This window comes from Corvus brachyrhynchos, unplaced genomic scaffold (genome assembly GCF_000691975.1).
Source record: "Corvus brachyrhynchos isolate BGI_N302 unplaced genomic scaffold, ASM69197v1 scaffold18, whole genome shotgun sequence".
Taxonomy (NCBI): domain Eukaryota; kingdom Metazoa; phylum Chordata; class Aves; order Passeriformes; family Corvidae; genus Corvus; species Corvus brachyrhynchos.
The window spans coordinates 3356824-3379094 of NW_008246064.1; the positions used below are offsets into that span (position 1 = coordinate 3356824).

At 42.4% G+C, this 22271-nt stretch overlaps 1 protein-coding gene across 1 annotated transcript in view; it reads left to right on the plus strand.

Moving 5' to 3' along the window:
* DLEC1 (deleted in lung and esophageal cancer 1) overlaps positions 1-22202 on the plus strand; it is a 33857-nt gene extending 11655 nt beyond the window's left edge. Inside the window, exons 14-38 of the mRNA XM_008643157.2 lie at positions 308-500; positions 1809-1867; positions 2370-2541; positions 3798-3891; positions 4124-4254; positions 4548-4706; positions 5495-5634; positions 5877-6030; positions 7130-7240; positions 8295-8425; positions 8768-8953; positions 9045-9103; positions 10273-10424; positions 10941-11044; positions 11731-11801; positions 12464-12681; positions 13662-13796; positions 15065-15187; positions 16168-16262; positions 16351-16435; positions 16961-17170; positions 18070-18231; positions 19181-19334; positions 19943-20063; positions 21676-22202. Of these exons, the coding sequence (XP_008641379.1) occupies positions 308-500; positions 1809-1867; positions 2370-2541; positions 3798-3891; positions 4124-4254; positions 4548-4706; positions 5495-5634; positions 5877-6030; positions 7130-7240; positions 8295-8425; positions 8768-8953; positions 9045-9103; positions 10273-10424; positions 10941-11044; positions 11731-11801; positions 12464-12681; positions 13662-13796; positions 15065-15187; positions 16168-16262; positions 16351-16435; positions 16961-17170; positions 18070-18231; positions 19181-19334; positions 19943-20063; positions 21676-21784 (3328 nt within the window). The 3' untranslated portion in view covers positions 21785-22202. The remainder of the gene's footprint in view (positions 1-307; positions 501-1808; positions 1868-2369; positions 2542-3797; positions 3892-4123; positions 4255-4547; positions 4707-5494; positions 5635-5876; positions 6031-7129; positions 7241-8294; positions 8426-8767; positions 8954-9044; positions 9104-10272; positions 10425-10940; positions 11045-11730; positions 11802-12463; positions 12682-13661; positions 13797-15064; positions 15188-16167; positions 16263-16350; positions 16436-16960; positions 17171-18069; positions 18232-19180; positions 19335-19942; positions 20064-21675) is intronic.
* Positions 22203-22271: the final 69 nt, after the last annotated feature.

The following is a 22271-nucleotide window of genomic DNA, read 5'->3' on the forward strand; positions in this document are numbered from 1 at the left end:
GTTTCTAAAAGCTGGATTATATTACAAGTTCAAATAAGGCAAGAAAGTGTTAAGATATCTTACACATTTATAAAATTTACTTTCACATATTCTTTGTACATGTTCTTTGTACAATTCATATACTCTGACTCTATGCTGCCTCATCAGCTTTGTGGCTCACAAAGACTGGTAAGTCAAACCCCTGTAATCTGTAAAGATAGGAATTTTCTACCTGGAAAAAGGATCTGAACATTTTCTTAATACATTTTTCTCAAAAATATCGGATTTTTAATCATAGCTTTTTTGTTGTTTATTGACTTCTTTGCAGCCATGTAGAACTTCCCTTCTTCTGGCAGATAACAAAGCCTAATCTGAAACCATTAACACCAGAAGAAACTGCAGGCTTTACAAAGGTCAAATACAATCAAGACACAGAGTCAGCCTTCTCCCTAAATCCTGAGCAGGGAGTTTTGCTTCCCTGTGCAGATCATGAGTTTATTCTCACTTACACTCCACTGGAGGTATGGCTCGTGATTCTTTCCTATCTGCAAACTCCAGCTGTGTATTTTTATGCAAGTCATAAAATCCTTGCTGTGCAACTTTTCTAAATTAAATTTAATTAGCTGGTACTATGCTCTGATAAACAGTGTTCAAAATGTAGAAAGTAACTGAAAGAAAACATGTTTTGACTGCAAAATTTGAGACACTTTCTGATCTCATGTAATTTTGAGGACTGACTGGACACAGTTAATTTTACACTGAAATTGTGGACGCATCCTCATGGCTGCAGCTGTCCTGGCTGGTGAAGTTACCATCCTCACCCCTCTATCGGCTCCTCCACCAGCTCCTACCCCTTCCCCCTCTCCTTTGGGGATATGCCTTGTGCCTGCTCCAGCCTAAATAACTTGGTTAACAAACAGTGATTATTTAAACTGTTTCCAGCTGTAGTTTTTTTGGCCTGAAATGGATCTTGTGAAGAGCTTAGTGGTGAATTCAGGGGATAGCAGGAGCCTTTGGCAGAGAATTGCTGTGTGCAGCTGTGGGTAAAGAGGGGTGCAAGGATGTTGGAATGCAGTTGTCCCAGGGACTGTTCTCTCAGTTTCTGCTCCCTTGTTCCTGTAAATCAGGAGCATGAGCTCACTGTATTTAGAGAAACTTGATCCAAAGAAAGCCCAAGAGTTGGAATGCCCCATGCTGCGTTGATTGACAGACATAAGAAATATCTCAAATATGTATGGAAGAGAAGCTATGTGGCTTTTTAAAAATTATTAGTTAATAGAATATATATTGAATTAAAATATACATTGAAATTAGTATCTGTCTACAAACAAGGCTTTTGCAAAGCCCTTCAGATTTAAGGCCTGTTTCTGTGTTTCTTTTTTCCCCCCTCCATCAGAATAAAGAAGGCATTCTCTTCCCATGATGGCAAAGTCATGTTTCTTACTCAAGATCAGATTGATGGTCAATTAAGCTGAATACTCTGGAGCAGTTAGAAGAAACTTCTCAATTAGTGCAGCAGTACTGAGCCTAATTTGGGGAGCCTTTGCAGATGTTTGTGTGTAGTATGCAATATGCAAGGGAAATAATAACAGGCATGTCAAAAATGAGTATTTTTCTTGGAACTATACACCATGAGATCAGAATCTGGCTTAATGTTTTGCAGTCAAACGTGTTTTCTTTTAGTAACTCTACAGTTTGAATATTGTTTATCGGAGCTTAGTACTCCAATGATGATCATTCATCCTTTACATTACTTTTCCATCTTTTTTTTGATCCTCAACATAACTGATTACTTGACGCTAAAATCCTTTTCTCCTTCACCTGTGCAGCTGAAGAGTTATCACAGTGTGATTCAGATGGTACTGAGGGACATTCCAGAATCACCTTGGTAAGCCGAGAAACATTTCCCAGTAAGATATGTAGCCACAATTTATTTGTGCTATTACATTAAGTTTCTGGGCTTTTTCTTCTTTTTGGTGATGATGGATTGACAAGTATAAAGAATATTATCTGCAGAAGTAGTTGTGGTACAAAGAGCATCTCTGATATCCTCCCTCATGCCCAGGCACATGCCTGGCCCTAGCTTTTCCTGTCTTGGAAAAAGATAACACTATCATTTTTGTCTGCTTATTTTCCAGGGTTTCCTGCTACTACTCTTTGTCTCAGCAGTCTGTGACTTAAATACTTGTTCATGGACAGACTGGGACAACTAGAGTACCTTAAAGAATAATGAAGTTTTTAATTGTCCCCAGCTGAGCTAATTGCACACGGGCAGTCTGTACTTGAGAAACTTTTGATGGTTATCAGTTTTGATCTGGCAATTAAAAGACAGGACCCAATTTAACACCAGCTTAACATATTTGATGATTCTACCATATTTCCTCCCAAAGTTTAGAAGAGGGGATGCTTCATAACATCCCAGAATGCAGAGTAGGGGATGTAACAGCATTGGAAATAGAAGTTAAAGGATCAACAGAACCCTTTCATCTTCTTCTGGAACCATATGCCATTATTGTCCCTGGAGAAAACTTCATTGGTGTAAATGTCAAGAAAACATTTAAGGTTTGTGTGCTTTTGACTTCACTGTTGTCATATGTTTTGTGTCACTAAGTGTCATAGGTGTTATTAGAAGGTATCAGTCAGTGGTATTTTAGTTTTTCTGATACGTTTTTAGGCTGTGACTTGGGGAGGGTCTGCACTGAAATGCCCTACCCAGCCTGCTCAGCCCTACACTCCAGGCAGCAGCCTTTGTTCTTTTTTCATCTCTCCTGTTTGATACCACCGATTTGACCTTTCTCAATGCTTTTCTGGATCACTAACCCATTGCTTATCACTTAGTCACTCCTGTGGTGTAGAAGTGTTCCAGCTGGGAGGAATAGTCAATCGATTAAATTAGCTCATAACAGAGGCACTGTTCATGCAAAGAACTACAGGAAGCACAGAAGAGCTGTGAAAGTCACATATGCTACAGCTTGCTAGATGTTATTCTTTCCTGCAGGTTCTGGTAATTTCTCTTAGGCCATTCTGAGAGAGAATGCTGCTGCAATTGTCCACTCACAGAGCATCCTTTTCACTATGGATCAGGATCCTTTTGATCTTAGACTCACTTGGGAAAAATAGGCCTGTTAGTGAGAGCCAGGCAGGAAGACATTTCCCGGTTAAATGGTCTTCCCATTTTTTTCTTAGAGATCTTGCTAATCAGCATTTGGTTTTATGATTTCTCTTCCTATAACTTATTTTTTCAACTTAAGGCAGCCATTTCATACTTCCCAGTAATCCAATATAGCTACACATGTGATAGGGGTAATTAAACCACTTACTGATGATATAACAACATCCTTTGCAGTTTCCAATTGCTTTTTTTAGTCTTAAAAAGATAAGAATTTGAACTGAGCTTAGCGATAATTGTGCTTCAGAGAACAAAGTTATTTGCTGTAATTAAGAAATAATGTTTTGACTAGATCTGAAGAGCAGGCAGAACATTTCAAGATCTTACATCTCCCTCACAAATAGAGCCTTTGACAAAAAAAAAGCTGCACTCAAAAGATTTGCAGTTTAAGTTTAGAAAGTCTGTTACATTTTTGAAAAATGGGAGGAAAGCTTAAGAGTCTCAAATATGATAATGTTCTTGGAATGAATGGTTAATGGATTTTCTTCAGGTTTGAGGGAACACCTTCACCCATGTGAAGGAGACACTGTGTTAAATAATGATGACTCACAAAACCTAGTTTGCAGTGTATCAGAGCTCTCAGCAAATTGACTTGTTGCTATGAAAGCTTAAAGTGCATTACTTGTCTCATTGATTTTAATTGTTTCAGCTGTGGAACAACAGCAAAACATTGATCAAGTACACATGGGAGACAATCACGGCCTGTGAGATCATGGAAGTTCAACCTCATACTGGTGTCATAGGTAAAGTTTCTGGGACTTGCAAGCATCAATTAATGAAAGAAATTACAGTAATTGATTATATCAATTTATGACAGATATAGAGCACTGTAATGTAAACTGAAAAAATACCTGATCCCCAGCCCACTGGAGCCAGCAGGAGACTTAATTTGATTCCAGAAGCTTCAGTAACAGGCTTGCAGCCAGTGATTTCTCACACAAGTGTGTGACAGCAGCCTGATATTTTCTCTTCTAGATGTGAATAAATGCTGTGAATTTGTACTTGCAATTTCTGGAAGCAAACCTGGGGTCATCAGCTGTAACCTGCAGTGTCACGTTGAGCTGTGTCCAGAGCCAGTTGTGCTGCATGTTGAGGCTGCTTTTAGGGTAAGGAACAAGAGGATGAGCTGTGTGGCCTGGCCATTGTCCAAATAAAGCTTTTTTGCCTCTCAATGGCTTGAGAAATCTCAAGTAGTTAGAAACAGGAGTTATTTTTGCTGTAGTAACTATTGAGTCAATGTTGATACTCCTATGATACTCAGAATTTTTCTGCCTTATATGGTGCATTTGCTTTCTGATATTCTCTGTGAATCAAATGTTAATCCTAGACAATAGCGGCTCTTTAATGAGGCCATTTTGGAAGAGGTGTCCATTCTGATGTCTGTTTCCTGGTGTCCTAGGGTCCATTCCTTTGTATTGATGTTCCATCACTCTGGTTTGGTTTGGCTAAGCAGGGTGAGACTGTGTCAAGAACCTTTGAGATTAAAAATCTGTGTCAGGTGCCAGCACAGTGGAGGATGCAAGAAAGTCAGGTTTGTCTAGCTGAAAGGAATGAAGAGGTAAGTCACTGCTATAGCTGGCTGTATTCTCTTCTTAGCTATTTTATTCCTTCTGCTTAGTTATAATTAGTTATAATATTTCTTCCAGCTATCAAAAGTTCTAATTTTTGTGACTTCCTACAAAACTAGTCCTGCACAGTTTCATAAGTGCATGAGTTCTATTGAGATTAAATGCTTCTTTACAATTTTTCTCTACTTCCATTTATTACAAATCCCTGCCAGCCTGATCCAAAGAGACATGGAGTATTTCCTGAATGACAGTGATTTCAGCTGCTGCTGATATAAGAAGTTAAGGCTTTAGTAGAGCTGAGGCTGCTGACCCCTCCTCCCACACACCCACACCAGCATCTTGGACAAGAATGCCCCCACTCCTCGCTGATGCTCTTCCTATTTCCACTCTCCCAACCCTCCTTCCTTGCCCTTTTGTCCAAGAACCTTTCCCACTTGTGGCCCCTTGCTGCTGCCTGGGAGCAGATGCTGCTGCTGAGGCTGGTTGCTTCTCTTTCACGTTCCCTGTCAGTCCATGCACATCCTACTCTACTCTGCCCTTGGCTCTGACTGCCCTTCTCTCAGAAGCAAAGTCCTCTCTCCTTGTGTAGCCAGGCTTTCATAAAGCTGGCACCGTGCTTCCTGACATCTACCCAGGTGGGACTCAAGGGGCAGAGAGAAAGCACACATCTGAGGAAAAATTAGACACTTGGAAGCCCTGATTAGATTGTGTGGCTTCAACATTTTACCCTTGCTTTGCACGTGTCAAAAACATTTCTGTTCCCTCTCTCCTTTCCCAGGTATCTCCCTTCACCATCGAGCCATCAGCTGGAGAAATACCTCCTTTGGGTCTATGCAGAGTTTCAGTTCAGTTCACATCATTGCAGTGCCAGCGTCTCCAGACAGTGCTGGAACTGGAGGTAGAAAATGGAGAAGGAAGGTAAGGAGGAAAAGCAGCATTTACTTTGTTTTTCTGAGATTCGCATCTGGTTTTCACTTAAGGTAGTTTCCTCTCCTACAACAAAAATATGAACTCAGAGTGGGGCTGTGTAACCTATCAATGAACTATCAAATTTCTAATATTGCTAAATAAACATAAACATCATTCTTCCCAGCATGCTGTTTTATGTCTAGCACGTTTCATTAACAATAACAATAGACCATCTGTGTGTTTATTTCCAGTCATCTTCCTGTTTTTGTTGAAGTTCAGACCCCCCAAGCATGCCTGATATCTAGTCATCTAGTATTCACTGAAATTTATACTGGAGTTCCTGCCAAAGCAACCAGTAAACTTTTTAACCAGACACTGCTGCCAACAAAATACTTATGGGGAAAGGTAAATGCTCTTCTTATGGGTGAAGCATACAGCAGGGATAGGAATTGCAATTTCTATAGAAATACAAATAATAACTATTCTTGAAAGTTTTTCTGATGTATCTTTTGAGTAGTCATTGCTGTTTACTGGCTTGGGAGCAGAACTTCAGCTTTAGAGCAACCTTTATGAAAAGATTAGCTACCAATTGATGTCATTATGTTCTTACTGTCTGTGTGTCTCTGGGAGAATGGGTGAGCAGATGTGAGGGGTTATAGGATGTAAAGCCACCAGAGTGTTAAACAAAGTGCCCTGGCAGTTTAGGGTTTGCACTTTGGTGAAACAAAGAAATTATGGTGCTTTTGAATTGTGTCTGAATTCTGCTTAAATTTCACATTCTGGCTGGTTTCCAGCTTACAGAGTAGAAGCCCTAAATTTAGTGTCAGTATTTAAGCTGTGGTCTGAACTGTTTTCAGTCAATGGAAATTTATCAGTGCCTTGGTCATTTAGATCTACTCTAATATCCAGGGTTCAGCTCAGTTGCCTACATAAAAGCACTCAGTGCCATCCAACATGTTCCTCAGGTGCCCAAGGGATCCCAACAGAGCAGATGGATGGTATAGGACCCTCAGGAAAATACTTTGGAGCATCTGGAGCCCAGAAGGAATATGTACAGCATTTTTCCTGATATGTAATGTTGATGTGTAAACAAATGAGTGGAAGCCCTGGGTACATTCCATGTACTGCTGGTCACTTAGGGAAGGTGCCAGCACCAGGATTGTCTCTTCCCCACCTCTGTAGTGGAGAGAAGCGTGGCACAGCTGGGCTCCTGCTCTGATATCAGATAGGTTGGCTTCACCATGGAAAGGCTTGTGACTGAGAGGGATGACAGTGACTCTGTTCCCAGCCCAGCAGCCTCAGCTGGGCACCTGAGTTACTTGAAGTGAATGTAGGCATGAGGATCTTATCACCCATGGGGAATTGTAAAGCCAGTCTTAAACTGTAGGTGTTGCTGCCTGAAAGTGTCCTAAGCCTGAGAATAGCTTGGTCTTTTTAGACCTCTGTGATATGAAGAGACAATGTGAGAGAATCAGCATGAGCTGAATTTCCTTTCTGTTTGCAGCTCATTGGAAGCCAGGCAGCTTTGTGCTCTGTCGTGGTCTCCCCTGCCAGTGGCACCTTAGGCCCAAATGAAGAGAAGGAATTCTGCATTGAGCTGTCAGCTAACACTGTGGTAAGTTTACAAACTGATGCACTTCTATAAAACAGCAAAAGTGGCTTGTTCATCTCACCTCCATCTGGCAAAAGGAAGGAATTCTGTGTATAAAACCACATGCTCTTTTTTCCCTACAATATCTCTGAAATGGCTTTTCTTCAGAGGTACCACAGTTGAAGGCAAGAATTAAAGAAGTGCACATGGTGTGCAATTTCTACCCTCCCTCTTTATATCTCAGCTGTTCCTATTTTCTTCCTTTCTTGAAGTCCTGTACACTTGCTCTTAATGCTTATCACTCCTCTTGGAGCGTACAGATCCTCACTTTGGATTATCTGGAATGATATGGAGCAGAATGGCATATATATAATACATTTGATTTTCTGACTGCAACTAGGCTCATGACATTTTGTTATTTGAAAACTTAAAAGGGGACTGATGGGACTGAGAGCCTGCAAAATACAGGAGCAGAGTTTACAAACTCCTGGAATTCAGAAATAGACTTTACAAGGGCATTCAAACAGCTGAGCTAGTGCACCCAAATACAGGATCTTCCTATAGATATGGTGTCTTAGTTCCCATTACAGTCACTGGAGATGGAGGTTTCATTTATTTGCTTAAAAGTAGGTGTTCAGTACTGTCAGAGTTAGTATTTAAAACTTACGTAGCTGTGATACTTGGGAACATGGTTTAGTGGTGGCCTTGGCAGTGCTGGATTAATGTTTGGACTCAATCACCTTAGAATTTTCCAACCTAAATGATTCTGTGATTCAATACTTGGAGTATAGGAACTGTGTCAGAAATCAGTAATGGAGCAGTTCTAGGCTCACAGACAACTGCAGGTACAAAGCCGAGAAACAGCCACAAATTTTTAGCTCAGTACTGCCTTCTAAGCAGCTCCAATACTGCAGAAAATGCACTGAAAACAATTCAGTAAGACTTCTCACAATCCTATTGTTCTGGGTTTAATCCAGGGAAGTTTACACACTTTTTAAAAATAAATGTCCTACAGAGGCTGCCTTTCCTCTATGATATGTGCTTCATTCACAAGGACACTTGATTCTTTGCTTTTTAGGGTGAGCTGAAAGACCTCACCCTTTCCTGTAGCATAGAAGACATGGTTGAACCCCTCTTTCTGAGCATTTCTGGAGAGGTGAAGGGACTACATGTCATCTACTCAGTACCTAGTGACAATGGAGTTGCCAGGTAAATCTGACCAATTTTTATTTTTCTAATATGTAGTCTGATTACTGTATTTTGGAACATGCTCATCTTTATATTTTTTCATATAAGTGAGTATGTCTTTAATTTGGCAGGTTGGCATGTTATACATGATAAAAATTTTACCCCAAATAAATCCTTACATGGGTAGAAGTGAAAAAATGAAAAGCAGAAAATGCTGATGACAAAAATCATAGACTGCATGGTCCTTTTACACTGCGCATCACAACCTCATTGCATGTTGCACATTTTTAAATCTCCTGAAATCGTCTGTGGCATAAGAAAATGAGACCCATGTCTAAATGCTACTCGTACTTTTTCTGGCAGTGGTGAAGGACAAATGCCTCAAAGCCCGTGTGAGCTTCTTTTGGACTTTGGGTCTGAAGTTGCATTCAAAGATGTTGTAAAGCGTCAGCTGATTCTTACAAATCCCACTAGAATCAGTGCTCCGTTCACACTGGAAGCTGAGTATTTTAGTGCCTGTTTGCTGCCTCCAGAACCAGGAGCCTGCCCGTGAGTCTTGCTGTTCTGCATAATGACTCAAATACTAGTTTAGGTCTGGATTAAACCTGAAATCAGATCTGTTTTTTTCATGTTCTTCAAGCTACTTGGTGAAAAGAAGAGGGCCTGTGACAGAACATGCAGCCAGAAAAGCAAAGTCAGGTATGAAAAGAGCACTTAATTCCTTCAGTGGACAGAAGGTGAAAGCCAACTGCCTGCCATATTTAGCACTAAATGTGCCAGTCAGGCACATCTGTTCACAGTTGGAGTACCTGGTGAAGTCTAAACTGTTAAATTACTTAGTTCCTCAGCTCATTCCTGAGTTTGAAAGCCCACATTGTATACGAATTAGGTCAATCTTTCTTTTCCCCTTTTGCTTTTTTCTCTTTTCTCCTCCCTTTCTTTCTCTCTCTTCTTTTTCTTGCAAACAACAGTGTGAAACAAAGTTGGTGATTCTGGTGACAGTTCACCCCCAGAACACTCCCAGCACACAGGATGGATGACATGCAGAATGTTTGGCTCCTTCTCTCCTACACAGTTTCCCAGTACCACTGCAGCAGGCTTTTCTCCCTCAAACCCTTTACTGTACCCTCCCCACTGTGGAAAGCTACAGCACAGCCCATCTGTCATTTCTGATGTGTTGTACTGAAAAATGATAATATTTGGAGCCACATGAGACTGAGGGAGGGAGGAAATGGGAGCAAAATGCTGTGAAGTGTGGATGTGTCTTCTGTATCCAAAATAAAACTTGCACATATTGGTACCTTGCCATAGAGTTTGGTATCTGTTACACAGACAGAGCTTTTCAGTTGTTGAATTGAATTAGTGCTTAAGATTGGAAAAATGCTGTTCTGACAGATTCCATGCAGGCCTAGGTGACTCAGAATGTGGAAAGACTCTGCTCTTTGTAATTAATTCTTTGCATGGAAGAGCACACAGAGGTAAACAGACAGCTGCTAATGGAACAATATACAGTCGACACAAGTCCCAGCCTATTTTTCTCAAATTGAAAGTGTGTTTTCATGTAACCAGTTAGTGCCTTGCATATCCCAGAGAGTCCTGGATCAGGTTGTTGGAAGGGAGTCCTGCTGTAAAATGTTCTGGGCAAGCACTAACTCCAAAAAACGGAGTAAGACCCACTGCAGAAGGGAACTTGGGTAAAGTGGTATAAATGTGAGCTGTGTAAATGATCCCAGGGTTTGTTATTTTTAATCAGTGAGGTTAAGCTGATTAATAGCAACTAAAACCATGGTCCTATGTATTCTTCGAAAGACTAACTTTGTTCCATTTCCTTAAAATTCATGAAATGCTTCTTTGCTGTGCTCCTTCAGAGTATGCAGCTGCACTGCTGTCTCAGGGGAAGGGAGCAGCTTTCTGTATACAACCTTCCACAGGAACTCTGAAAGCTTTCCAGCAGCTCACCATAGAAATAGCAGCTTACAACAACATGTGGGGAGAGTACCAGGATAATCTTGTCTGTAAGGTAGGTGGGGTTTCGGTTTTACCATGGCAGATTTTACACCAATTATATTTCCCAGGTGCTTTTCTGTTAGAAATATTTTTTCAGTTTTTTAGGACTTCTGTAAAAATTCAGGGTGGATCTTGCTATACCACTACCTCCAAAAACATGTAAGGAACAATTGTTTGGTTTTGGGGGGACGTGTTTATTCCTTGGGAGGTTTTCATGTGCCTTGAAAATGACTGGAAGTCATAAATCCATATTTGATTTATAACATCTGTTTGGGAGCTGGCCAGTGCACTGCTCTGCTCTACCAATACCATAGATTGTGTTGTGTAGAAAAGCAGCAGGAAAGCTGATAATGCATGAGGTATTGCATTCTCCTGCTGAGAAGAGTTGTTGTTAGCATATGAATTAGAGGCCATCAAAAGAAACTGGTCAAAAATATTTGAAAATCCAATCAGTTTGCAAAACATAATCTTATAGCACAGAGAACTAAGGTGTAATCTTGATTCTAATAGCAAAAATTCATTTTAATAGGTGGGAGACTTACAACCTAAATTAATTCCTATGCAAATGACTGTGAAAGGCTGTCCAATCTTCCTGCAGGTGACAGGACCGCAACCAGAGCCACCCATTATCAGGTATAGTGCAAAATACTGTCAAAGAAATCAGAGAATTAAATACCAATGGACTGCAGCCAACATACACACCTGTTCCATCTTGTGATATAATGAGAAGTTCAGCAAAGTGGCTGTTAAAGTACAGGATCTGCTTCTAGAACATCAATACATTTGTCTCTGCCAACACAATTAGAAAATAATCTGCACACAAGGCTGCTCAGGTTTGCCAGCAGTCGCTGCTCTGGGCTTGCAGTCGTAGAATTTTACCCAGTGCAGCCTCATCTGACTCTGTGGAGATGGAAACTGGCACGTGGCAGCAGTTCTCATCATCCACAGCTCATTTCTCCCTGGCCCTGTACCTGGACCAGGAGAAATGCAGCCCCGAGGTCAATAGTGGCAGGGGAAGGTTTAAACCCTCTCATACAGTAAATGGCATCTGCACCTCAGGATGAGGGGTATGGGCTGGTTTTTGGGGAGCACAGCACTGCATGTGGTTACCCTGAAATGTCTGAGACTGCTAAAAAAACTAGGGAAAACAAGAGACTGATAAAATAAACCAATATTGTACTTCACAGTGTAGGGCGTGCCTTACCTGAGAGCTGTTCCAGTGCAGCCAGATTTGTTTCCACTTTTAAACAACTCTTCAGTGATTTCAGACAGTGATTTTCTGTCCTCTGCATGTACTGACAGCAAGGTTCCCTGTTCAGGTTTGGCACTCAAGTCTCAGGAGGGTCCCCTGTCCTTCGAAGGGTCCAGCTCAACAATCCCACTCCCTTTGGTAAGGATGATTTTTGTACAGCAAACATTGACACTTTCATTGTGTTCCTTATGAGAATAAAAGTAGAAGGACCCATTACCGTGTTAATTAACAGGCCTACTTGTTTCCTAATGAACATATTTTAGCAAAAATGATGGTAATAATATATAAGAGAGTGACTCAATGTGTGGCTACTATGCAATTGCACATTCTATCCTGATGGAGCTGGGTTTTCCCTCATTGAAATGGTGGCTATGCAGGATTTTATGTTTTTATGAAATTCTCACAACACCAACCCTGGTCAATCAGGTGTGCTACCTGCTTCTTTCTGGCATCATCTGGCTCTTCTGTGTAGTCTTTTTAGCTCTTGAGTGCAATTTTAAGCTCTTCACAGCGAAGTCAATCACCTTTTTTTTTAAATTCTACTAAATACATTTGCTTAAACAAAATACTTATAATTTATCTTAATTATAGTTTAGGATATAGAAAGTGCTCAAACTATAGCAAGATCTTAAATCATTTTAGTTTACAGAAAGCGTGGGAAACTTAAGAGATACACTTTAATACAAATCCAGTTGCCAGACACAAATTTGTTACTTGATATCCTGGTTCTCTGGTACCAACAAAGCCATGAGTCCTCTCACTGACTAGAAGTAATTGTCCTTTTTTCCTTTCCCATTCAGACATCCGCCTGGACTGGGAAATTTACAACCACGAGCCAGATGATGAAAAGCTGGTGGACCTGTTGGTGCTCTTTGGAGACCCTTTTTCTGCTATGGACATGGCTGGAAATGAGGCTGCATCAAGTGGTAGCACCTCAGAGTCAGAGGTCACGTTAACGTTGGATCCAGCTGCCATTCCCTGTGGAAGCATTTATCCAGCTTTGGAAACCACGGATGAGGTCAGTGCTTAGGCCGTTTCTTATACTGCTGCTGAGATACATGATGGGGTTTTTGGCATGAAGGGTTGAAAACAATAACAGGAGATATAACTTGTAACTAGGAGCTGGATTGTTCAAAGAAATGTCAGCAGCTCCTCTCCCAGTCAAGCACGCAATACGTGGGTAGGTGGCTATGGGGATCAGCAGTCTGTTTCCAGAGTGAGCTATAAGCAATTATCTCTCCTTAAATTGTTTTAAAAGCTACAGAGATACTATTGACAAACTATTGCCGTTATTACATGAAAGAATTAAAATAACTAAAACTTCTTAATTTGGCTCTGCTTTTCTCGTGGGTGCTTTCTGGTGTCAACATGTGCTGTAGTCAGGGAGCAGAACCTACCCTGCGAATTTCAAATTGCAGCTAATGATATGGAGGTATTTATCCCAGTGCTAATATTAGATTGGTTCTGTTAGAATATGGTAACAACTGTTACATGGGAGGTTTGATTATAATGTGGCAATTTACTGTGTTGACGGGCTGGGAGCGACAGGGAGAAGGTATCCCCCAGGATATGTATATTTCTCTGGCAGAAGCTTCATGGAAAAGATACTAAAATCACATTTTCTCTGCTTCAGCTCAGAATGCACAGTTGTTTTTAACACAGCTCTAACCTTTCTTGTGCACAAAGGGAACAGTACTGCCCCAGAGTGTTGGTTTGTATAATGCGCAAGATCTTGTACCCTAGCTGGATGCTTCTCTAGGTAGAGCAGGACCCAAGCATGCACATTTTCCAAGGAACTCAGGAGCAGTTCCAGGAGAGCTACTCTGTGGATGAGAAAATTAATGTACAGGACACATCCACGTGTCCAGTCTTTGTGCCAGAAATAAACTGGAGCTGGCCATGCTTCTTGACCAGTGCAGCAGTTCTGTGTGCACATCACTCACATTCCTCCCTTGCAGTGTAACAGTTTTAACCATTCCCCACCCCGTGTCTCTGCAGCCTCCAGGTTCTGACAGCAAAGAGAAGGAAATCAGCAGTCAGAAGTCTACAAGAGAGAAAATTATCTCTGTACTTATGCGACCTCATGAGGGGGTGCCTGCAGACAGCCCCTACTCCATTGCTCCAAGGCAGATTGTAAGCTTTTACATTTTCTTTGTGCTTTGATTTAGCACATTTTCTGCAGGGCAGAGGAGACAGAGAAGGAGGAGGAGATAGTTTTGAGTTTGGTTTGAAATAGACTCTACTAAGCAGTGAAACATCAGGCTGGAAGGCTTTGGGGTCCTGAAGATGATAATGAGAAGAGTTTGCAAGGTCAACAGAAAGCATCCTATCTACATCTGAGCAGTGGACTGATGACTGGAATTAAGTGTTAGTTGTACTCCAGACTGGCATCTCTAGTCTTCTCACTTGGTGAAATGTGGGAGCCATCCAGCCTGAAGCTTTGGAAACATGCGGAGCTGGAAATCAGGCTTCTGGGAAAGGGATACTCTGTAGACAACTCTTTTGGATAAACCATTGTAACCCACAGTGCTTCACAAGGAAGTTGTGCAAATACAGGCCCACACTGTCACAATCCCTTAGGAGTATCATAAAGTAATGACAACATTGGAAAGATCTAGCTATGAATGACAGGGTTGCCCAAAACATCAGTGTGCTAATTTTATTTTTAATTTTTTTTTTTTTTGCCAAAGGGTTTCAGTTACAAGTTAAAATGAGCTAAAGATTACATAAAGAAATTATGACAGAAATGAAGCTGCAGTGAGCTCTGAGGTGGTTGAGACTGAGAAAGGTCAGACAAACAAGTGCCTCACTGTGGAGGCAGCTTTTGTGGGGTGTAGCCAGCAGCAATATCAGGATTCAACCATAACCTGCATAGTTCACCTAAAGAAAGCAGAATCTAGTCCACCTGTAAATCCCAGAAAATCCACTGCAGCTGGCTAGTGCATGTGATTACATTCCCTGCTGTCATGTAAAATTAAAAAATAGCCAAGACTAAACTGAACTGTAAAATATTCCTAGTTCACACTTGTAACTCTTCAAAAAACGTTTCATATATATGTAAGTTGTGGAATAATCACCTGAGGTAGCCAGGAAGTAAGAGTGGGTAGAACTGGGTATTTTTAAAAACAAGCAGATGTGTACATATGTTTGTGTACTTAGAGAATTGGTCTGTGACTGTGCTTAAACTCTGTTGATGCTAAAAAGTGGCCACAGTGATATTTGCAGCTGAAGTAATTGTCAGTTTTGCTGTCACATGTTGGCATTTTCGTGCAGGCCTGAGCGTAGCCCGTGCCCGGGGGATTTCATGCTGCTTGAGCAACTCAATTTTGGCAGCTGCATCCCGAGGGTTCTTGTGCAATCCCCGGCAGGTCCCTGCACTAAACACTCTCTCCCGGCCGCAGGTGGTTCCAGGAGGTGGCAGCAGCGACGTTTACATCTCCTTCACCCCACTCGTCCTCCCGGACACCGAGGCTGAGCTGTGCTGTGAAGGGGTGGTGCTGGGCTTCATGAGCCTGGACAACAAGGTAAACCGACTGTCACAGCAAGGCTAAAGGTAACTGGGAGATAATCGTTTCCCTTCCTGTAATTTATGTACAGGCTGCTGTTACCTGGCCAGTCTGTGTAAACAGTCGTGTTCCTGCTATCCTGTACATCCTTCCTTAACCGGGGTTGTTCATCTGTTGCATTTGTCTTTAAGCTTGGAAGCATTGTGGCGCAGGAATGTCACCGTCTTCTTGCATAGTCTGGGGCAGCAGACCCCAGACAAAAGCCCAGGGTTTTGAAATGGTATCACAACATCAGGTTTTATTGATAACAATAGTTAACAATGGGAGTGAGACTCAGGACTGCTGAGTCCTGTTCCTGGCTGTGCATCCACCTTCCTGTGTGAATTTGGACAGCATATCTCTCTTCTGGGAAACTTCCTCTTCAACAACTGCTGATGTGAGGCTTGAATAGTGTTTTATGAATGGCTCAGCATTTCTCTGACATGAATCGTTGCAAAGGTGCAAGGTAAACTGAATGAATGATAACAGAATATTCAATAAAAACAACCCTAATAATCCTTATTCCTGAAGAAAGAAATGTAGAATAATAGAGTCCTGGAATAGTTTGGGTTGGAAAGGACCACCTAGTTCCAACCCCCTGCCATGGGCAGCAACATCTTTAACCAGAAAATGTTGCTCCACACTCCATCCAACCTTGAATGCTTCCAGAGATGGGGCATCCACAGTTTCTCTGGGGAACTTGTGCCAGTGCCTCACCACCCTCAGAGTGAAGAATTTCTTCCTAACATCTGATCTAAACCTGCTGTGCATCTGTATCACCCACAGCCATTCAGAGTTCAGCTCCTACTTGGCCTCTGCTGTTCCATCATGTCTTACAAACAGGCCCTACATTGCCAAGCAGAATCCTATTTTGGCTACCAGCCTCTCGGGCTCAAAGCAGTATTTCAGGTTTAGTGCTGCCATTTCACCCATGATTTCTGTTTCCATGTTGTTGTCAGCTTGCAAGGGTGGTCCCTAACAAGGTGCATCGCAGTCATGGCTATGACACCCCACCGTTACGAGTGCACATGGAAGCTGTCCTGAGGCATCCCCTGTAAGTACCATCGTGCTCACAGCTGGCCCCACATGGAATAGGCCAGCCTGGGGCAGGGCTGTGACCAGCCCTGGTTCTTCACCCTCAGGTTAGAAGTGGAGATGGATCACGACAGAGGAATGGTGTTTTATTCAGTGGCGAGTGATCTCCTACCTGCTAGGCCTTCTTATGGAGTGAGTATCTCCCACACTGATGTATTTGGCTGCTTTGTATTGCTGTGCTGCTGTGACAATTCAGAGCTGTGTGCACATGGCTGTGCAAACACATCTTTATCACCAGTAGCCTCATTTTCTATATTGCACATAAGATAGGGAGCAAAAGAAAGCACTACAAGTACTTATTAGCCAGGAATAAGAAAAGCTGAGCTCAGACAATGCCTGTTTTATTCAACTTTCTCTTTCATTGTAGGGAAGTTTGTAAGTAGAAAAATAAGTTCTGATTTTCAGGACATAAAGGTCCAATAGCAAAATAAGTCACTTCAATTTCTGTGACCCTTGAAATTTGAAAACGTACACTTTATTATGTTACTTTTATTTTGGTTTTTCACTCAAGAAATGCTGAATAACACAGGTAGAAAATACTGGGTTGCTGTGGGGTAAAATCCTTCAGATCCCTGCTGGTGCTCCATGACCAGACAGAGCAACGCAAACCTCTTCAGGGAGTTAAAACTGACCAGTTCTGAATCATTTCTCCCCCAGGTTTTGACAGATTCAGTAATTACTCAGAGTTTGAAACTCATGAATTGTACCAAGGTTCCTCTGTACTTCAGACTTTTTCTGTCTACGCCCTCTACTCCCTTCAGCCTCTCCAGTGCAGATCCCAAGAAGAGCACCAAATCATCCCACAGCAAGAAGGAGGAAAGGGAGCAGCAACCGCAACACGTACTTTATCCACAGCAAAACATGCTGGTAGGCTCAAAAATAATAATCCTGTGCCAGAATAGAGAGAGTTTAGTAATTGGTGTGTTAGTGTGGCCCAGATGAACCACAGAAAAACACAACCAGCATAGAAATCTCCCAGTTACAGGGGAAATAGTGGTGTATTAGCAAATACTAATTACTGCCATTTTGCCTGCTATATTGCAGGTGCAGATTATTTTCTCTACAAATAATCTTTTTCTGTTCCTGATGTACTTTTCCCATCAACTCTGACCTGTTGCAAACTCCTGCAGAAAACCCTGTGGGTTTTGGAGCTCACCTGAATCAATAGCCATATAGATGTTGGACAAATTAAAAGAATTTCCAAGGACTGCAGTCCTCCCTCATTTCCTTAAATTAGATGTAGGAAGTGCAAGGAGAGGAAAATTTGATTAGTTTTGGGTGTACAAATTACATTAAAGGAAACAAAGTCCAGGAGTAGAGAATGAGGTAACCTGCAAAGAATGAGTAACTGTTGCATTTTTGAAGTGTGCTTCTCATCTTGCTGTGTTCATTTTGACATGGAGCCACACACATCTCAATTCTGCATGTGTGGGAAGAAAGAGGATTTACATGTCTAAGACAGCTTTGGGAATATGGTATTTGTACTCTCAGGAATTCAAAACCTTTAGCTTGCTAGAGACTTTCTCCCTTGTGGCTCAGAGATCAGCTGTTCACCTTTACACTCCATCTCCGTGTACTGGATTCATAGGAAATAGCTGTGTATTTTGTTTTAATTATAATGCTTTGTTCCAGTGGGAATTTGGCTGCTGGCATAACACCTTTGGGTTCCAGTGGGAAAATGTGCGCCTGGGCCTTTGTACAATGTGTACTTTGGATTTCCTGCACATGGTGTCGTCTTGTGTGATGGTCATCACCTCTTCCCACAGGTGAAAGTGTCATTCCACACAACTCTGGAGTTACTTAGGTATCAACATTTGCCAGAGACCCAGCTGCTTCCTGGACTCCAAGTGCTCCAGCTGGAGAATGGAGAGAGAAAGCTGAAGTTTAATCAAAATCTGGTCATTGAGCACAGTAACTACACTACCCAGGTAAGGTCAGAGCAGGATCTCTGGGACCTGGGAAAGGGCTGTTTCAGCAGTATCTCTGATTAGGATTTACTCAGCCTTGAATTACAGGCATCTCTGGACTAAATGGGCTCATCCAGGTAAAGTAAATGGCTGTGGGGTTGCTCTCTGCAGAGACTGCGGGTGACTCCCAGGTGGGCAGTGCAGGTTGGGGTCACACCCTGGTGCTGGTACCCCAGCTCTCTGCATGGCAGCCCGGCTGACACTCAAAGGGCCACACGCCCAGTCACAGGATGACTCTGAGACAGGGGGCAGGACTGTCTCAGTGAACGAGCCATGCCTGAGTCACCAGGCACTGCCTCCTGCAGCACCCACAGGCTTCTGGAAAGGCTCCTGAATCCGTTGAGCTCCTGCGGTGTGGTCAAAGCCCACGTGCATTTAAAGACCAACCTCTTCCAGTCAGAAATCTATATCCCCCTTCCCAGCCTTCAGCAGCCCCAGTACACTGCAGGCACTTCTGTTTTCTTTTCATACCAGGTATTTCTGAGCAGTGACCTGTATAAAACTGAGCACCATATCTAAGATACAGTCAATTGAATCATAATCTTGGGCAATCTGCACAAACTGAATGACTCACAGTGGGCCATATACAGTCCTGAGGGACCATGAGATGCTGTAATGTCTGCAGCTCCACAGAAAGCCCTAAAAACAGATGAGAACGTTTACTCCATGTTACTTCATTAAGACCACAATGTCTGGTTTGAAAACCTGTCCCAAAACAGTAACACACAAGCAACAACTTAATTCACTCAAGGCTGTAGAATGGGAATTCACTCTGTTACAAAAGAACACAGAACAATAATTCTTGATTCAGTGGTTGGGGTTAAGAATGATCAGGCTGTAGCAGGAATTACTAAAGCTCTATAAAAATGCAGTGGGTTTTATTCTCTTTTCCCTTTCCCCTGTTTTGCAGCTGGTCCCAGTGACTGCCTACCTCACTGTTCCAGTCCTGGAGCTCTCCTGTGACAGGGTTGATTTCCAGACCTGCTTTGTTGCTCAGACCAAGACAGAACATGTCTTCTTGTATAACAGGAGCAGCTGCAGAAGCTACTGGACTGCTTTGCTGGGTATTCTGGTTTTGCAATTGATTTCCTTGTTAGAGAGTTTCACTATTCAGTGTTTTTATAAAGACTGCATGCACTCACTCAATATAGAGGCAGTATGTGATGATCTTGGGTGCAGACATATGGTCTGCTTTTGTTCTCACTTTTGTGGGCTTTTCCCTGTTTCTCTTTCCCCCCCCCTTTTTTGACTAATATTATTGTACCACTACTGATTTCAGCAGTTACTCCACATCTAACCAAAAGATTGATTCTCTCAGCCCTCACAGTTCTTTGATGTGCTCTGCTCATTTGTAAATCAGTCCTAAGGAGCAGCAAGAAGCAGCAGCTCCTCGTGGGTAGTTTGAGCATGAGCCTAATGCTGTTAACAACAGATGGATTCCAGAAGAAAGATGATCAGGGCCTTATTCTTTCAGTGTAGAGACCACTGATGACTGCCCTTGATTAGAGGATGAAAACAGAGTCTGGGCACATGCACAGAAACCCTGACAGTGTGAGACATGATTTATTAGTTGCTCAGTAAAGAGGTGCCTTGCCAGGAGTGCTACCTGCTGCACACACTTACACAAAGGGTCATGTATGGCTTTGTTTGATATTTGCCCCTTCCACTGCAGATGAACAGAAAAGGCCTAAGGCCCTGGAAGTCTTTTCTATCTTCCCAACTAAAGGCATTTTGGAGGCACGTGAAGGGGAGGCACCTACCAGAGAGATTCTGCAGATCAGCTTTGCTGCAAGGTACAGTTAACAGGACTGAAATTGTGCTGTTGACAGAGGTTGGGGCTGTTCAGCCTGGAGAGGAGAAGGCTCTGGGGAGACCTTAGAGCACCTTGCAGTGCCTAAAGGGGCTCCAGCAGAGCGACTTTGGACAAATAGCTGGAGTGATGGGACAAGGGGGAATGGCTTCACACTGACAGAGGGCTGGTTTACATTAGAAAGAACTTCTGCACTGTGAGGGTGGTGAGGCCCTGGCACAGGTTACCCAGAGAAGCTGTGGCTGCCCCATCTCTGGAATTGTGTAAGGCCAGTCTGGATGAGGGTTTGAGCAACCTGGGATAGTGGAAGGTGTCCCTGCCCAGGGCTTGGAACAAGATGAGCTTTGCTGTCCCTTCCAACCCAAAACATTCCATGATTCTGTGATGACCCAAAGACTAATTTCTTTGTTCTGATTAGGGAGATGAAACTCCTGTAAAAAAAAAAAAATCATTTTCCACTACGAATTATTTTTTGGAGGTTATCATGTGGTGGTAGGAAGTTAAAATAGTCAAGTCTGTCCTAGTTATTTCAGTGAGCTCTGAAAACTGCTGACAGGGAAATTTCAAGAAGCAAACTGTAGGTGAGTTGAGTTATTGTCATAACTTCTATCTCCTTGGACCACAGTCCAGTGATTTCCATCACTGGAGCTACTGCTATCTCAGTGGGATGGTGCCTTGAGCAGCTGCTCTAAGCTGTCCCAGCTCAGAGCAGTGTTCTGGACCAGAAGCCTCCCCAAGCTCCTGACTGCCTAAATTTTTGTGGAATTCTGCTGAATATGCCTGAAGCACTTCTTTTTGTCTGACAACTATGCTAATCAGCATGGCTGAAAATGCCTGCAAGTACCAGAAAGCAAAGATGTTGCTGTATAGCAGCCAGCTCATCTGTAGGGCTTCATAGAAGAATTCCCAGCTCAGCAGAGTGTGGGACCAATGTGGCATTAGGAGATAATTATGTGCAAGGTGTGAAGTGATTTTTATAATTCACTTCCCCAAATCAGTGCTCTTCCTGCAGGGGAATTGTTTTATGAGAAGGAAAAACCAAAAGCTGTCTGGCAGAACAGGCATTTGCCTCAGGCCCTTATAACAGCCAGCACTTAGACACAGAGAAGTCCTTCACAGGAACAGTCTCAGGAGCACTGAGTGGCATTAGGCTTGGGCAAGTTATGCTCTTCAACTTAGTGCAAAGCTACAGTTGTTGTAACCTTTTTGATGTTAATTTGCAATCTGGACCCCACTGACTGCCCCTGGTCTTAGGGGAGTGACAGAAACTTTTCCCTTCAAACTTTGTCTGTCACAGGGAGGAGTTTTCACATCAAGGCAGTGCAGGTGATACTCCCAGCAGAGCTTCATTTAATTTATTTACCTAAAATAGAATTTCACAAATAGGATGATATTCTTGTTCCTTTAAAAATGAATCCAATGTCTTCAGGCACAGACCTGACCAATCTTTTCCAATACCATGTACTGTACCCGTGGGACACAGCCCTATGAAGTGAGATTGTCACTCTTAGGACACCATTCTCCCCTTTTTCTCCACAAAATCATCTCTAAGGACTGCACACAGCTGTAACTGAACAGTTTGCTGTGCATTTTAGGAACAACACTGACTATGAAGCTATTGTGACCATTTCTGGAATGCTGGAAGAGAAGCCTTGCAAGCTGCACCTCAGAGGGCGAGGAAAGCACCGTGGGAAGGTGCATTAAACAAGACAATGTGGGACAAATGTCAAGGTAACGGGTTGGATGCAGATGTGCCAGCAGCTGAGCCTGTATTTTCCTCTACTTCTGTTTTAGTAGGGACTGGAATTTTAACAGAATGAAAATTTAGGTTATGAGGAAAGAAATTCTCATGGTACCTTAACCAGTCATAATCACACTCCGTACTGTTACTGTTATTGCTGTGGTAAGCTTAGCTTTAGTCACAGAACAAGGTTTTAAACTGCAAAGCAGCTGTGTAAGTCAGCCCAAAGCCCTTTGCAGAGCCCAGCATACCTTGAATTACAGCTGAAGACTGTTCATACCTTAAAGTACCTTTTGTTTTGCCTCATTTATTTGTTTGACATTAAAATGGACATGGACACATAATAAAAGCAAGAACTGGTGAATCGGCCAGCATTCCCCAGGCTGTTTTCTCAGTGCCTTACATGAAAAGGGGAAGAGCAAACTTTCCCTGGTCTCCTTGGAAAATTAC